Here is a 16900-nt window from a genome sequence, read left to right on the forward strand (position 1 = left end):
GGGGGGGGGGGGGGGGGCTCAGGTTATTGTCTCTGACTCCAGATTCCTGAGCAGAGGCCCAGATCTACCCCTGCAGTGGCCTTCCTGGAACCTGGATGTTCCTCAAAGATGATCCAAAGAGGGCAGGCTGCCTCAGGCTCCCCGCACGGCACGGGCCGCTCCCAGTGAGGTTTGGGGGCGCACGGGCAGGGGTGTGGAAGCCGGGTAGGGCTGTGGTGTTTAAGAGCAAAGGCACCTGAGCGGCTCGGTTGGTTAAGCATCCCACTCTTGCTATCGGCTCAGGTCGTGACCTCGCGGTCGTGAGATCGAGCCCTGCGTCGGGCTCTGTGCTGAGCATGGATTATGCTTGGGAGGCTCTGTCTCTCCCTCTCACTCTCTTTGCAAAATAACTAAATGAACGTTAAAAAAAAAAAACAAAAAAACAAAGAGCACAGACTTTGGACTTGGGCCATCCTGAGTTCGAGTCCTGCCCCTGCTACTTAGAATCCCTCTGACTTTGGGCTGTGTTCTTAGTATCATTGATTGGCAGTTTTCTCCGCAATAATGTAGGGGCAATAACAAGTCTCTGGGTGGGTCTTTGGAGAAGAAATGAGTTAACAGCTATAAGCCCTTTATCCTAGAGTCGGGTACACACACTATGCCAAATATATGCTGGCTGTTACGATTATTATCGTTAATCCTGCACCAGCCACTTTTGGCAGGCTGTTTTCCTTTCTGAATCTATTTCCGTCTTTTTTTTTTAAGCTTATTTATTTATTTTGAGAGAGAGAGAGAGGGAGAGAGCAAGAGCATGCACACGTGCAAGGAAGGGACAGAGAGAGAGAGAGGGAGAGAGAGAATCCCAAGCAGGCTCCAGGCTATCAGCGCAGAGTCCGACGGCAGGGCTCGAACTCACAAACCAGGAGATCGTGACCTGAGCCGAAACCAAGAGTCGGATGCTTAACCACCTGAGCCACCCAGGCGCCCCGTTTCCACCTTTGTAAATTGATACTAGCCACATGACAGCCGCTCTGTGAACCTGACTTTGCCCCCTCTCTGCTCGGGAGGGGGCCAGTGTCACGTTCTGGGGTGTTCCCTAATGGGATGTGGTCGGGTCCTAAGCAGGATTCTTACAGGGTCTGCATCACCACATGGCAAGCTGGATTGTTGTGTTTGCACATTCCCAGAGACTGTGTCGGAGGGACCGAGGCCGGGGACTGTCCCAGCCTGGTCCTTACGGTGTCTGCCCCTTACCGGGGGCACCGCAAAGCCAAATAGGGGTCTCCACCGTGCAGCCTCAGCTTTGTAGGTCCCAGGAAAGGGAAGGGAAGGGGGGAGTGGGGTCTGTGCCGACGGACCCCCTTCAGGAGATGGGGCTTGGAGCCCCAGTAGGCAGTCACTGGCAGGCAATTTTGTCACTGCCAGGACTCAGCACCTGCTGCTCGGGGCTCCCAGCCCGGGTCTGATGATGTCACCTTCATCCCTCCAGTTGAGTGGTGGGGGTGGCCGGCCTCTGGCCTCCCTTTTGTCTCCTGGGAGCTTCTTGGCCCCTCCCCCCACCCCCCGCCGGCAGGTCCCTGGGGTTTGTGGCTGGACTGAGTGGATTCAGCTCGCCTGCTTGGATCCTGTCCAACACAGACAGGGTCACTGGCTGCCCCGGGGCGTTGTGTCGGATGCCCCATCGCGCAGGGGATGGGACCCGGTTTTGGAGGCCGTGTGGTTGGTGAGACAAGCATGGGCTATGGAATCTGACAGAACGAGGTTCACACATCAGTGCTGAAGCCACGGGCCCATGTCCCCGGCTGCTTGCTCCATGGCAGTGCTCTCCTCTGAGTGGACGGGGTGGTGGCAGCCCGCCCTCCGAGCACCTGTCTGCCTGCGCCCGAGGGATCTCCGCAGCATTCCAAGAAGAAGGGGCTGGTGGAGGAGGCTGGGCTGAGATCCCCCCCCACCCCCAATCAGCCGCAGTGCACGGCTCTATCTGCTGTCTTCCGCGTTACCTACCCCTCAGGTCCAGGTGCCACGGGGACCGGAGCCCAAGTGCCCAGCACAGAGTGGGCCATTTATCATGGCAGCTGGGTTAGTGCCCTTGCCTTTCCTGGATGGTCTTTTTTTTTTTTTTTTAAGGCTATATCACATCTCCAGCACCCTTTGCCCACTGCACGTTTATTTCTTTTTAACTTTTGTTTTGAACGTTTATTCATTTTTGAGAGACAGACAGAGAGTGAGCAGGGGACGGACAGAGAGAGAGAGGGAGACACAGAATCGAAAGCACGTTCAAGGCCCTGAGGTGTCAGCGCAGAGCCTGATGCGGGGCTTGAACCCACGAACGGCGAGATCATGACCTGATCCGAAGTCAGACGCTTAACCCACTGAGCCACCCAGGTGCCCCTTTAAACTTTTTTTTTGAGTTTATTTATTTTGAGAGAGAGAGCGAGTGGGGGAGGGTCAGAGAGAGAGAGAGAGCGCGTGAGAGGGAGAGGGAATCCCAAGCATGCTGTCAGCACAAAGCCCGACGTGGGGCTCGATCCCACAAACCCTGACATCATGACTTGAGCTGAAGTCGGAGGCTTAGCCGGCTGAGCCACCCACCACCCCTCGCTCTGCCCTGATTGAGGACTTTTCCGCCCCCTCCCTTTGTCCTCAGCCTCCCGCTGAGGCTCTGGTTAAGCTCTCCGCTTTTGATCTTGGTCAAGCCTGCGAATCTTGCCAGGCTCCTGTCACCGTGTTCTCACCGACCTGTGGCTGTGGACCCAGCTCCCTCTCAGCACCTGATCTGTCTTGATCGAGGCTCTTCCTCTGCCCTGGCCCCGCTTGTCTGTTGTCAAGGCAAAAATGTCACCTCTCTTCCGGCTGTCATTTGTGATAACCACACAGGATGCTGGAAACCAAGGCAGTTTATTTACTCTCTCTCTCTCTCTCTCTCTCTCTCTCTCTCTCTGCCGGCAGACCAGCACCAGCCCGAACCGCAAAGGGCTATGTCCTTTTGCCTGGCTCTCTCGCTGATTCCTTAGGGACAACCCAGAGACACACGGGGAGGCCCAGTCTCTGGCCACCTGTAGGCATACCACAGGGCTGCTTCTTGGACTTGGAAATGGGAACAGCATTTTTTTTTTAACCCTGAGCACATTTTCTTCCTTTCCTTCTCCCTCCCTCCCTCCTCTCTCCCTCCCTTCCTTCTCCCTTCCTTCCATCCTTCCCTCCTTCCTTCCTTCCTTTGTCTCTTTTTCGCTTTTCTTTCTTTCTTTCTTTCTTTCTTTCTTTCTTTCTTTCTTTCTTTCTTTCTTCTTTCCTCTCCCTTTTTCTCTTTATTTCCTTCCTTCCTTCCTTCCTTCCTCTCCCTTTGTCTCTTCTTTTCTTCCTTCCTTCTTTCCCTTTTTCTTTCTTTCCTTCCTTTCTTCCTTCTTCTCCCTTTTCTCTTTTCTTCATTCCTTCTTTCCTTCCTTCCTCTCTCTTTCTCTTTCTTTTCTTCCTTCCTTCTTTACCTCTCTCTCTCTTTCTTTCCTTCCTTCCTTCCTCTCCCTTTGTCTCTTCTTTTCTTCCTTCCTTCTTTCCCTTTTTCTTTCTTTCCTTCCTTTCTTCCTTCTTCTCCCTTTTTCTCTTTTCTTCCTTCCTTCCTTCCTTCCTCTCTCTTTCCCTTTCTTTTCTTCCTTCCTTCCTTCTTTCCCTCCTTCCTCTCTCTCTTTCTTTCTCCAAAATGTTTGGAAAATACATAGTCCCATTTTTTTTTTTAATTTTTAAGTTTATTTATTTTTTCGAGAGAAAGAGAGCAGGAGAGAGGCAGAGAGAGACGGGGAGAGAAAATCCCAAGCAGGCTCCACACTGTCAGCACAGAGCCTGACACAGGGCTCGAACTCACGAACTGTGAGACCATGACCTGAGCCGAGATCAAGAGTCAGACACATAACTGACGGAGCCACCCAGGCGCCCCTAGGCAGTCCCATTTTTTAATACTATGTCCGTTCAACCCGTCCAAGGACAGACAAACAAACCTGCCAAGGCTGAGAACTCTCCTCCGGAGAGGCATGCCTGCGTGCTCCCTCCCTCGTCCTTCCCTCATGGTCCTTGGCCTCCCGCAGCTGTCCCTGCCTGTACTGACCCCCAGCCTCCACCCCTGCCCCCCCACTGTATTTCCCCTCCCTACCCTCCCTGGCCAGGGTCACCTGTCTGAAGCCTAGAATAGTTGTGTCACCACCACCCGAACATTTGCTGGCTCCCTGTTGTCCCCAGGGCCCTGGACCTGGCTCCAAAGGCTGTGATCTGGCCCTTGCACACCGCCCCGCCCCCACCAGCCTCCTCCAGTCACCTCCTCCCAGTTCCCACGTTCCAGCCTCACCATCCCCCAGGAGCCTCCCACAGCCCGCAGCAACAAACACCTCCACTCGGCCCTGCTGGCTCCAGGCCGGGTGACAAGCCCTCTTTTGTGGCCCTGTGGTCGGCGTCTCTCAAAGCTCACGTGGGTCTGTCCCCGTTCCCCCCCGCCCCCCCCCCCCCCCCGAGCCACACCTCTGCCCCTGGCTTCCACAAGACAGATTCCCAGGAAGCTTTCAGTGAGGGATGCCCTCCTGGTCCTTACATCAGTTGTGGGTGGGCGTTTCTTGAGCTGCCCATTTGATTCTTGAAACTCAACCTCGTGTAACAAAACAGGCTCCCCTTCCTACGTGAGAAGGCATAGAGCAGGCTTCCTCCCCAAGGTCCGGGTCTGAGAGGCCATTTAGGGGCCCAGAACTCGGATGGGAAACCGTAGTCTCATCGCCTCGCACCCTCTACCTGACGGCGGTTCCCTCCTTTAGGTACGAGGCAAAGCCAAGGTGAAGCCCTGTCTCGCCTTAGCGGTGGTGGTAACTCCGTCACACCTATTTTCACGCTGCAGTGAGGTTGTACATATCTTGAGATGTCGTGTCTGCTCGTCGCTACTTCGAAATTCTGGTAGTTTTTAGACCCAGCGTTAGTGCTGGTGATTTAATGTGTTAATAAAGAAGCCTGTGCCTGTGCGTGCACGTGTGTGTACTTCATTGACTCAGTTCAGTCTGTTTGAAAAAAAAAATTTTAAACGTTTTATTTGTGTTAGAGAGAGAGAGGGAGAGAGAGAGGGAGCACGAGTGGGGGAGGGGCAGAGAGCGAGGGCGGGGAGAGAGAATCCCAAACAGGCTCCACGCTGTCAGTGCAAAGCCCGACTGGAGGCTCGAACTCACCAACCCTGAGATCCTGACCTTTGCAGAGAAGGGCTCTCCATGCCTTTCGGTGATTAGGGCAGCGTTTCTCCGCCACCGTTGTGCCATGTGAGACTCTGGGAGACTCGTCCCTGCCCCTCCCGTTCCTCGCTCGGTCAAGTTACGTAAAAGCCGAGCTCTTGGAAGCCAATCAAGTCCCACACTAGACAAGTGATTAAAGTCACAATGAACCAATTTAAACGCCCGCACAGTCTCCTGTGCTTTACAAACGAAGCATTCAAAGACTGGGAGTGGCTTCAGGGAACATATTAAATGGTTAGAAAAACTCCAAACAGCTCTGAAAGGAGAACAGGCTGGGAGACTGAGCTCTGAGCCGCAGGCCCAGGTCTCCCTCGCCGCCGACAGCGTCCCCCGGCGGTGACAGCTGTCCCCTGCAATCTGGTGGCAAAGCCCACCCAGGGCGGTGGGGGCGGTGTTCAAATCCTCTGTCCGCACTTGTTGAACCACCGACTGCCGATCCAGAAGAGAGGGCCAACGCAGTTCAGCCGAGGTCAAGAGACTGTGTAAGTTGAAAGTGATGCTCTTTCTAGAAAGTTCACAAGACGCCTAAGGAAAAATAAGGACACAAAAACTCCCAACTGCGTGTTCCCACCATCCGCACGCAAATCGTCCGTAATCAGGTGGCCTCCGAGAACACTGTGCCCGGAAAAGAGAGGCCTGAGGTCACGTGGGATGTGACTCGGGCCACTGCAGCCCACACCCCTTGTCACGTGGACACATCGTGGCAAGACCGCCCAACCTTTCCCTGTGAGGGTAGTCTTTTGTGGTTTTGTTTGCTTTTACTGGTTGTGGAGAGCCGTGTCTGCTAAAGATACAATTTTGCCTAATTTGGGGGTGTCATTATATCGCAAGAATGCTCCCTTATTAAATTCATTTTAGGCATACTTTTCAGTGGCTGCGTGATATCCTGAAACACGCACCGTGCTTTCCTTAACCAACCCCCCGTTATTGGGCATTTGGGCTCTTTCTAGCTTTGTCCTGTTTGCCATTTTTTTTTTAATTTTTTTAATTTATTTTTGAGACAGAGAGAGACAGAGCATGAACAGGGGAGGGGCGGAGAGAGAGGGAGACACAGAATCGGAAGCAGGCTCCAGGCTCTGAGCCATCAGCCCAGAGCCCGACGCGGGGCTCGAACTCACGGACCGCGAGATCGTGACCTGAGCTGAAGTCGGACGCTCAACCGACTGAGCCACCCAGGCGCCCCCTGTTTGCCATTTTTAACTAATGCTGTGTTCATCAGCATTGAACTTTATACCGATGCTGGGCCATTTCACCATGGTGCAAGGCGTTGCGGGAGCTGGAAGATAAGCCACATACAATCCCTTCCCGTAAGATGCAGATATAAATAACTTTAATCCAAAGTAGGTGGTAGTTGCCATAAGCAGACAACTGGAACCGGAATGTAGGAAAAGTCTTGCCTGGGCTGCACGGGATTCTAAGAAAGTTACCCGCGAAAATCTGAGCCTCTGCGTCCGTAGCTACGAGGTCAGGAGAAGGGAGCTGTGGGCAGCGTAGCCAAGGGCTGGTTCGGCTGCAGGATCCAGGCCAGCAGGCAGGCGTCGCTTAAGGGGGCAAAGCGGGTGGGGATCGTCTCACATGCAAAGGCAGTGGATCGTCAGTGACGTCTGCCGTGGACCCAAGTTGGTGGCGAAGTAGCGAGCGGGCACCTGTCTGTCATGGGCACCCCCAGCCCTGAGATCGTGATATTCAGGCGTGGTTTTGGGGCTGGCATCAGCCTGGCCCAAAACTGTGTTTCTTCAGTTGAGGCTTCTTTTTTTTTTTTTTTTTTTAAACTTTTTTTTTTTTTTGAGCCAGGGGGGGAAAGGGAGGAACGGGGGGGGGGCAGAGAGGGAGGGAGACACAGAATCTGAAACAGGCTCCAGGCTCTGAGCGGTCAGCACAGAGCCCGACGCGGGGCTCGAACTCACGGACCTGAGCCGAAGTCAGACGCTTAACCGACTGATCCACCCAGGCGCCCCCGGTTGAGGCTTCTTGATCCATGCAGCTCAAGATTCACTATCCGTAGTGCCCATCTCAGACCGTATATGTGTTTTGGGATCCCTTGCGGAGGGGCTTCAACCCACAGAGACAGAGGAGAATTGCCCCTGAGTCTCCAGCAGGGGAGCTGAGAGGCCAGCCCAGCGCCCTGTACCTGCTCTCCCTTCTCCCACAGGAGAGACCTGTCCTTCCTCCTGGGTCCTTTGGCCCTTTGACGACCACAGTCGCCCCCAGCTGTGGGGCCAGGCGGACGTGCCTGCCGGGAGGGGCCCTGGTGCTGTGTGGGCCTGTCCCCAGCGTTGGCTGCCCCCCACCCCCATCCGGCATCACCCTGCTTTCTCGTCTGCTGGCCTGATCTCACGTGTTCCTGCCTTCAGCCTCTGCAGGTGCCATGACTCAACCGCCCCAGGAGGGCTTCGACAGGAGCGTGGAGGAAGCCCGGCAGTGGATGAAGGCTGTGCAGGAGCGGCTGCAGGTCAACGACAACACCCAGGGGCCCCGGGCGGCCCTGGAGGCCAGGCTGCGGGAGACCGAGGTACGCAGAGACCGCGGCTTCCATAGCCCTGGGGCCTCGGCCGTGTCCCTCCCTCTGGCCTCGTGTTTCCTGACTCTTAAATGGCAGGGGCGGACTAGACTAGTGTCTCTCTCAAACTCTGACGTGTTTGAATCTCCTGGGGATTTGGGTCTGGGGGCCGATTCTGATCCAGGGGGTCAGGGTGGACCCCAACTCTGGCATGTCTAACACGCTCCCTGGTCCTGGGACCACACTTGCATAGGAAGGGGCTAGAGGGGCTTTCTGGTTGTCCCGTCCTGGCAGAGGCACCTTGCGGCCGGGGCGGAGGGGGTGGGGAGGTGGCGGGGTTGGGGGGTCCCCAGCCCAGTCCTTCCTGCCGCTTCCCGGCTTCCCTGGGCCGGGTCTGGGTGGGCCCAGATTGGCCTTCAGGAGGGTGGAGAAGGGTTCTGCCCCGTGAGAAGTGACCTGTCAGCTTCTCCAGGGCCAGGGTCTGGCCTTGCTCCCCACCTGGCACGAGGCAGGCCTCAGGCGTGTGGTGCTATGCCTACCGGAAGTGCTGGTGTCCCTTGCCTGGCCCGGCATTATGGTGCCCCCATCTGAGGGCATCTGCTTCAGGCCAGGGGGCCAGGGGGCCAGGGGGCCAGGGGGCAGAACCTGGGTTATAGGCTTCATGCTGATGTGAAAGTGCTGTGTGACCTCGGCCAAGTCCCTATCCCTCTCTGGGCCTCCGTTGCCCACGTGTAGGCAAAGCCATGACTTACGCATCTCTGGGGTCACACCCATTGGGATAGACAGCTAACAGTGGTCGCTTTTAAGGGGGGGGGGGCCACCTTCTCGTACACAAACTGATCTCCTGACCAGGCTAGAAGGGGTGCTGGCCGCACACCCAGTGTCCTGCGTGCTTTCTTGGGTGTGCTGTCTCACTGATTTTGTGCATCTTATTGAAAATACCCAATCCTCGTTTTGGAAACAGTCAAAATGAAGAAAATTCGTATCATCTTTTCAGGGCCGATGGTTTAAGGCTCACAACCACGTCACGAAGGGAGAGCCATGGTCTGCATTTTATGCATGGGGAAACTGAGTCTCAGAGAGGTGCCTTGTCCACGTTGAAAGGTCTCCGGGTGGGACATTCCAGCCTGGAAGTTGAGTCTTCTGATTCCTTGTCGGATGGGCTTTCTGCTTCCCTGCCAGGACACGTGCCTCTCAGATGATCGGAGACGGGCATTCACAGTAAAACCCAGCCCGGCAGGGCAGTGAGTGGGGGACCACTTTTAAGTCATACGGCCAGAGGCTTCTCAATTGGACAGTGGAGTGAGCAGAGAACCCGGGACTCTCTGAGGCAGCCTGGGGCATCAGGCCTCTGGGGACAAGTGACTTTATTGCTGAAGCTGAAAGACAGACGAGGTCGCCAGGCTGGGGGCCGCAGGGGTGAGGGTGGAGAGGAGGGGGCTCTAGGGGGAGGGAGCAGCAGAGGAGAGAGACCCAGCAGGTGGGCATAGCCCGAGGCACGTGCTCAGGGCCCCAGCAAGGCTGGGTTGGGGTAGCACCAGCCATCAGGCAGGAGCCGGGGACAGGGCCAGACGGGCGGTCAGGGGTCAGAGGGTGACGGCCTGGAACACTGAGCCAGGGAGCTTGGATGTCGTTGCTGCGACAGGGGGATGGTAGGTTGGAAACTTGGAAGGAAGGTCAGGGATTCAAGGAGAGGAGTTGGCGGCCCGGAGACCCTTCTGTTGTCGGACTTGGCCTCGGTCATCATCCGCATTGTTACTGTCACCAGGAGGCATTTATCAAATGATTGGTCCTCACAGATCAGACGGAGGGGACCCGACATTCATTCGGCACCTGTTTGTCACGTGCCCGGGGCCGCACCGTCAGCTTTCATGTTGAATTTCACAAAAGCCCTGTGAATGTGGTTTTATGGTCCCCAGTTTTCAATAATAGAATGTGATTCCTAGACACGGTGATGGGCCCAAACTCTAGGAACCGATCTTGTCAGGACCTGAGCCCAGGGCTGAGTCCAGAGCATCACTGGCCATCCCCGTGGGGGGTCCTGGGGCAGTGGAGACGGCAAGGTACACTTTACTCTGGGGCTCACAGCATAAAGGGGAATAGGGGATTATACACATAATCCAGGCCGCACAGGATCTCGTGATGTTATTGATGTTTATTCTCCTCCTCTAGAACCTTCCGTGGCTCCCCATTGCCCACAAAACTAAAACCAAGCTTCACCTGGCACCAAAGTCTGCCACTGTCTGCACCACCCCATCTTCCAGCCTCAGCTGTCCCGGCCGTCCCATCTACCAAGCACAGATCCTGTCCTGGTGGCAGACAGCCTAGATTTCCTGTCTGTAGGTCTCTGTCCTGTGCTGTTGCCTCTCCTTGGGATGCCCTCCCGTTTGCTTGTGTGTATGTGCTTGTGAAATGCAACCCTCCCCCTGCCCCCGAGCTCTGGCCCCAGCTCCTGATAGTCTGTGTCCCGGAACACCACGGCCCTGCGTGTGTACTTGCTGTTTCAAGGCCAAGGGTTGCTAATCCCTTTGAACCTTGCACCCTTCTACCGGCAGGCCATTCCCCTCCGGTGGTGGGTCGGGCTGCAGCCAAGGCAAGGGTGGTCCTTGGGAACAGCCCTCGGCCAGGCCAGGGTGGAAACCGGAGGGGAGCACGCCCACCGGCCGAGCCCCCAGGGACTTGACTCAGAGCCTAGGCGGAGGGGGGTCACGTCCAGGGGCTCCGCCTCTGGCTCTCCCATGGGGCTCAGGCATGCTATTTTCTGGGCCTTGACATTTCAAAACCAATTTTGCAATAAGAAAGAAAACATTTCGCTCCTGCCATCTGGTGAAGGGAGCGTCTGGTGACTTTTCCACCTCCGCAGTCCGTGGGGCCTCACTCTGGGGTCGGGGTCTCGTGCCCACCCCCTCCCACCCCCCCCCAGCTCAGTGATGTGCGTCCAGGGTGACTCTTCTCCAGAGTGGCCGGGATGTGAGTTCCCATCCAGCTCTGACGCCGCATAGCTGCGTGGCCAGAAGCGAGTCCCGTGCCCTCCTGCGACCTCACTTTCTAACTACAGAGTGCGAGCAGAGCCCTCTCCCCCTTGCGTACAGAGGGGCTGTTGGCGGCTCCGGGACCCTCGTGATGGTGAAACCCTTCTGTGAAGGGAGACCGGGAAGAGGGTTGCTCCCGGGGTTCGAGTCCCCGCCGTGGCTGTGGCGCCTTAGGACAGTTTCTGGAGCACCTTGGGTTTCAGCTCATTGGGGGTGGGGTGGGGTGGGGTGGGGGCGATGGTTGCCGCCTTGCAGGAGGGACGGAACATGGGGGCGAATGACTTACTGGTGCGCTTGGCAGAGCGCGGGCGTCCTGGCAGAGCCGGCCCGATGGATGGGGTTATTTCTTGCGGTTTCGATGCGGGGACACGCGCACGCCGACCCTGCCTGCCCGCCGCGCCCGGGCCTCCCGGAGCTGGCCCCCAGGTCCCAGCTCCTTGCCCTCTGGTTTCCAGACTTGCGGCCCTGCACTCGGGGCCCGGCCTCAGCCAGGCTGCTTCCTGACCGGCCTCCAGGCCCCTCTGTGGCCAGAGACGGGCTGCCTTTCCTAGGACGTGGCCTCCGGACACAGCCGTTGCTCACGCCCCATCTCGAAGGCTTGCGCGTCACCGAGGCTCGGTGCCGACGCCACCTACTGCCCACCAAGCCTTAGCTTTCCCCAGATCCCTCACTGGAGCTCCAGTAGCTACTCCGTGGCGTCGGTGGCTCTGTTAGTCATTTGTGCTCTTCTCTGCAGACCCCAGCACGGCCTGCAAGCACTAGGCTCCTCCTGGACCCCGGTGCCCGACACACTAGCCAGCATAGTACCCAGAATAGTATCTAGCATAGTACCCAGCTCAGCTCAGTACCCCACCCAGTACCAAGCATAGTACCCAGCACAGTGCCCAACCCGGTACCCAGCACAGTACTGCACATAGTACCCAGTGCAGTGCTCAGCTCAGTACCCCACCCAGTACCAAGCATAGTACCCAGCAGTGCCCAACTAGGTACCCAGCACAGTACTGCACATAGTACCCAGCATAGTACCCAGAATAGCATCTAGCATAGTACCCAGCTCAGCTCAGTACCCCACCCACTACCAAGCATAGTACCCAGCACAGTGCCCAACCCGGTACCCAGCACAGTACTGCACATAGTACCCAGTGCAGTGCTCAGCTCAGTACCCCACCCACTACCAAGCATAGTACCCAGCACAGTGCCCAACTCAGTACCCAGCACAGCACTGCACACAGTACCCAGTGCAGTGCTCAGCTCAGTACCCCACCCAGTACCAAGCACAGTACCCAGCGCAGTGCCTACCTGGTCTTGGCTGCACTGATGGAAAGCCCTGACTAACCCCCTCCGTCCGGCTTTCCTGATCTATCTTTTCTTCTCTCCCCAAAGTTTTCCCTCCATCCACTCCCCACCTGACTGTTGCCCTCATTGGCTCCTTCCAATCAGAATAGTTTTGTACCCCCGTCCCAGCTGGCTCCTCTCTCCTGCCAAGCACTCCTGGATCCTGCTGGTGATCAGCTCTAAAAGAACCTCACACCAGCCGAAGAGTGTAGTCATGACTGCGGCGAAGAAAGGTGGAAACTACTTCTGGAAAGCTGGATTTGCCAGCGTAGCCACGGCCTCTGGCCTCCCGGCCCCCCAGCCTCCAGCAAACATCCCATTGGTTGATATTTCGGTTTGGGGGCAGACGTTTCTGCTTTGGGCCAGGTAGGGCTTGGTGTTCTGCCTGCCTTTGGGGCTGGCCGGCCTTTCTGTCTCTGGCAGGAAAGCAGCAGACTCACTCCCCTGCGAAGGGCAGGGAGTGGGGCGTCTGCCGTGTCTCCCCCGTCCGGCCTGCCCGTCTCCGAGCAGGAGTCAGGAGAGCAAGAGTCCAGAGGCCTAGAGGAGGTCACACAATCAGGAGACGAGGCTTTGGGAAAGGGGCCGTTGTCCTCATGGGGACTTTCCAGGCCCAGCTGGCTCCCTCTGGGTGTGGCAGAGAGAACGAATTCAGCTTCTTCTCCAAAGCCGTTGGCTCCCTAGATTCTGGATTCTGACTGAGCCTCCTCTGCACAGCAGGCGGAAAGGAGGCCTCTCTGGCTGCTGCAGAGAACAGCCCTGCAAAGCTCAAGGTTTCTGTGGGTTCCCAGCGCCCTCGTCCGTTAACTGCGATTTCCGCGGCGTGCGTCTTCCTAGCTTGGAGGGTGGGTCTGCAGTCTGTTCCTCAGCGCTGGGTGTCAGAAATATCAGGTCCTTAATGAAACCGAATGTCACGGGATGGCAAGAAATTCCTCCCCAGCCGCCCTGTGGGGCTCCCGCTCCTGAGTGGTGTGAAATGTTCCACGCGGGGGGTGGGTAATCTCGCTCAGCCCAGAACATCCCGCAGTGGCCCTCGGACCTTTGGTCCACACTAATTGCCATAGTACCTTTGTCTTCTACATCGCTGCCTGCTGCTGAGTGGGACTTGGGGTCTCGGTCGGATTCTCGTCGCAGCCGTGACCCTGCGGGGTCCTGCCACATCCCTCCGCTCGGCCGGGCTCAAACAACAAACAAAACGGCTTTCCCCTTCTTGGGGTATCTCCCCGCTCTCCACTCTCATCTGCCCCCCACCCCGAAACACACGCTCATGGACCGCAGAGAGCCTGTGTGGAAGGAGCTTGTTTAATTTCACTCTGATAACACAGGTAGGAGGGGACGTCCCTCTCTACATCATCGTCGCCGTCATCGCTAACCAGTCTCACGTGAAGCAACCGAAAGGATTGACACCCTTGCTCACTTGCACATCTCAGAAAAGATCTACACCTTTTACACCCCCCCATTTACGAAGTATACTGACACATCGATGTTTTAACTAACTGTATTTTCAAAAATTAATGTTAGAACCCTATGGGGTAGACAAAGCAGGCATTGTTATCACAATCTCAGGGTAAGAGAGGGAGGCCCAGAGTGATAGGGCAACCTGCCTGGGGTCACACAGCTATCAATGAAGCAGCATTTAGCTCCCCCCTCCCCCACCCCTGCGCCATCCACAGAGAGGGGTCAGAGACGGCCGGGCCACTGGGACTTCATTCAGGGAAGGCTGGCTGCCAGCCTCCCAGGGAGACAGGCTGGGGAATAGAGCTTGAACTTCATGAGAGTGAACACTATTAGTGTTGGGCCAGGCGGTGTGCCCAGGGCTCTCTCGGCTTCGCGGAACGTTCCTGGAGCCCTGGGTGGTGTAACTGTCCTCTTCCCCCATTTCATAGGCCTCGCGAATCGAAGTACTGTGACAAAGGTCAAGCAGGTAGGAGGGAATGGCTCTGGAGTTGGAATCCAATTGTACTTTTCCTACAGAGACCACGCTTGAGTTGCCAAAGAACTAAATAACGGCAGGTAATAAGGACAAGAGCTGACGTTAATCAGAAATATGCTACTTGCTAGACGTTGTATATTCGTGTTGGTCCTCCCACAGCCCAAGGCCAAGATGAGACTAAACGCACGAGATGTTTGATAGGGAAACTTCCATGAGAGAACAGGTTGGGAGCCCAGGAAGGCTGGGAGGGGCGAGGTCAGCCCGACGCAGGTCTGACCCCCAATCCAGGAGACCAGGGAGTGTCTGGGAGCGCGGTGTGGCTCTGTGGGAGTCTGGCAAGGCCGTGGGGCCTCCTGGACCAGTCACCCATCAGAGGAGCCCGATGCCACAGGGGAACAGGCCTGCCTTCCTCTTCCTGCTTGGTCACTGGTGGGAGCAGCTGAGGGAGCAAGGCCTCGGAGCGAACTGCAAATTCAGAGAGAATTCCGGAGCCTCGGCTGGGGCCCTGGGTCAAGCCCACTCCCTGCGGTAGACGTGAGAGGCAGATTCTCACAGCCCCACACACCGCGACGTGCACCTTGCGCTTTCTCGTTTATTTATTTTTTTAAAAATGTTTACATTTATTTATTTATTATTGAGAGAGAAAGAGAGAGCACAAGCAGGGGAGGGGCAGAGAGAGAGAGAGAGAGGGAGAGACAGAATCTGAAGCAGGCTCCAGGCTCTGAGCCGTCAGCCCAGAGCCCGACACGGGGCTTGAACTCACAAACCCAGCGAGATCACGACCTGAGCCAAAGTCGGCCGCCTCACCGACTGAGCCACCCAGGCGCCCCTACGTTGCATTTTCTCACTTAATACTGAAAAAAATCTGGGAGCTCGGTACTATGAATAACCCCATTTTACAAACGAGAAAACCAAGGCCAGGGAGATGGTGAGACGTGCGTGAGTTCGCACAGCCCGAAGCGGCCCAGTGGGAAAGGGAAGGGACTTACGCCAGCAGACGGCTCCACGGTTCTGTGCTCCCCTCGTCAGTGCCTTGCTTCCGACCTCAGGGCCGTTAGCTGGCCACCCACGGTCACAGGAGAAAGCTGCAAGGGCCACCATTTGAACCCCAGCCCCTCTGGCCTCAGAGTCCCGGCTCTTTCCATCACGCCACCGTTAACGCCAAGGCTCTGCCTGCTCGTGGCTTTGTCTAACCCCTGGAAACCGGCTTTTGTGTCCACGACAGAAAATATGCCAGCTGGAGCCGGAGGGGCGCGTGAAGGTGGACGTCGTGCTGCGGGCGGCGGAGGGCCTCCTGGCGTGTTGCCGTGACGGCCAGAAGCCCGAGATCCTGGCCCAGCTGAAGGACATCAAAGCCCAGTGGGAGGAGACGGTCACCTACATGACCCACTGTCACAGGTAAGGTGGCTCCCTGCCGGGCCTTCACAGCCTCTGTTGACCCTCCTCGTCCAGCACCGCGCTGTCCTGGGGCCTCTACCCCGGGGACACTTCTCCGGTCCTGGGATTGCTGGGAACAGGATGTTCTCTTGGGATGTGCGCCAGCCCTGCCTGCCTCTTTCTAATTATAATCGAGCTTAATGATGATAATGGCAGTGGGAGTCCATCGGGTTTTGCCAACACTAAATTCTTAGTAGACTCGCCATGTGTTCGTCCCCCAGCAGAATGGCGGAGTGGCCCTGTTGCCTGGCTGGCGACGTAGCCTAGATCCTCTGCTGCCCCTGAGAGCCAGGGAGGGATGGGGGGTTAGGCAGACCTGAGATTGCTGCCTGCTTGCTGTGTGGCCTTGGGAAAGTTCCTTGAGCTCTCTGAGCCCCAGGCTCCTCATCTGGACAACGGGTATAATCAAGCGTTCGATGAAGGCTGCAGGAAGACACAAGAGGAGAAGCAAATGTCAAGAGCGAGGCACAGTAGGGCCCTCAGGGACCAGGAGCTGCCAGGACCCCCTCCATCGCTCTGAAGCCAGAAGGTTGAGTGGCTGGGGCGACTTTGCACTGTGCTTTCTGCTTTTCAAACCCTCTCACTTGGAATTGCAAAGTCGTTTGATGTGGGCTGGAGAGATGGGGCCGTCTCCGTGTTACGGACGGGGAAACCGAGGCAGGCGAGGAGGCAGGGTTATGCAGCAAGCTCATGGCGCCTCTGGAACCCACACGTAGGCCCCCCAGCCTTCTGCCCCACCGAACAGCCACAAGCCCCCCAGACACTATTGCACTGTGTCGATTATTAGACACACTCCCACCACACTGAGGTAGGGCCCCGAACCTGGAGGGTCGTCAAGCTGCCCAGGTGACCCTGAGGCCCAGAGAGAGTGTCATTTCATTGCGCTCCTGCCCACAGCCCCCCCCCCCCCCCACGAGTACTGGGGAGGGGGCGGCTGCCCGGCCCTGGGGCCAGGTGGGCGGGTCGTTCACACCCCCCCCACCCCCCACCCCGCTCTCTGTCCACAGCCGCATCGAGTGGGTGTGGCTGCACTGGAGCGAGTACCTGCTGGCTCGAGATGAGTTCTACCGCTGGTTCCAGAAGATGATGGTGGTCCTGGAGCTGCCCGTGGAGCTGCAGCTGGGCCTGAAGGAGAAGCAGTGGCAGCTGAGCCACGCCCAAGTCCTGCTGCACAACGTGGGCAACCAGGCCGTGCTCCTCGACCGGCTGCTGGAGGAGGCGGCCTCCCTGTTCAACAGGATCGGGGACCCCAGTGTGGACGAAGATGCCCAGAAGAGGATGAAGGCCGAGTACGCCGCGGTGAAGGCCAAAGCCCAGGTGCGTGAGGCGTGGGGGGCTCTGTCTTCACCTGTGCGTCCATTATCCGCCTCTGTCTCCCCGTGCATCCATTATCCACCACTGTCTACCCATGTAGCCATATTCACCTGTCTCC

The 16900-nt window shown here is 57.1% G+C and overlaps 1 protein-coding gene across 2 annotated transcripts in view; it reads left to right on the forward strand.

Annotated features, from left to right (window-relative positions):
* The window catches only part of SYNE3 (spectrin repeat containing nuclear envelope family member 3), a 99187-nt gene that overhangs the window by 26865 nt on the left and 55422 nt on the right, over positions 1–16900 (forward strand). For both annotated transcript variants that reach the window (XM_049612214.1, XM_049612213.1), the window contains exons 2-4: positions 7589–7746; positions 15257–15429; positions 16476–16785. In XM_049612214.1, the coding sequence (XP_049468171.1) occupies positions 7603–7746; positions 15257–15429; positions 16476–16785 (627 nt within the window). In that variant the 5' untranslated portion in view covers positions 7589–7602. The remainder of the gene's footprint in view (positions 1–7588; positions 7747–15256; positions 15430–16475; positions 16786–16900) is intronic.

Source organism: Panthera uncia, assembly GCF_023721935.1.
Source record: "Panthera uncia isolate 11264 chromosome B3 unlocalized genomic scaffold, Puncia_PCG_1.0 HiC_scaffold_1, whole genome shotgun sequence".
Lineage (NCBI taxonomy): Eukaryota > Metazoa > Chordata > Mammalia > Carnivora > Felidae > Panthera > Panthera uncia.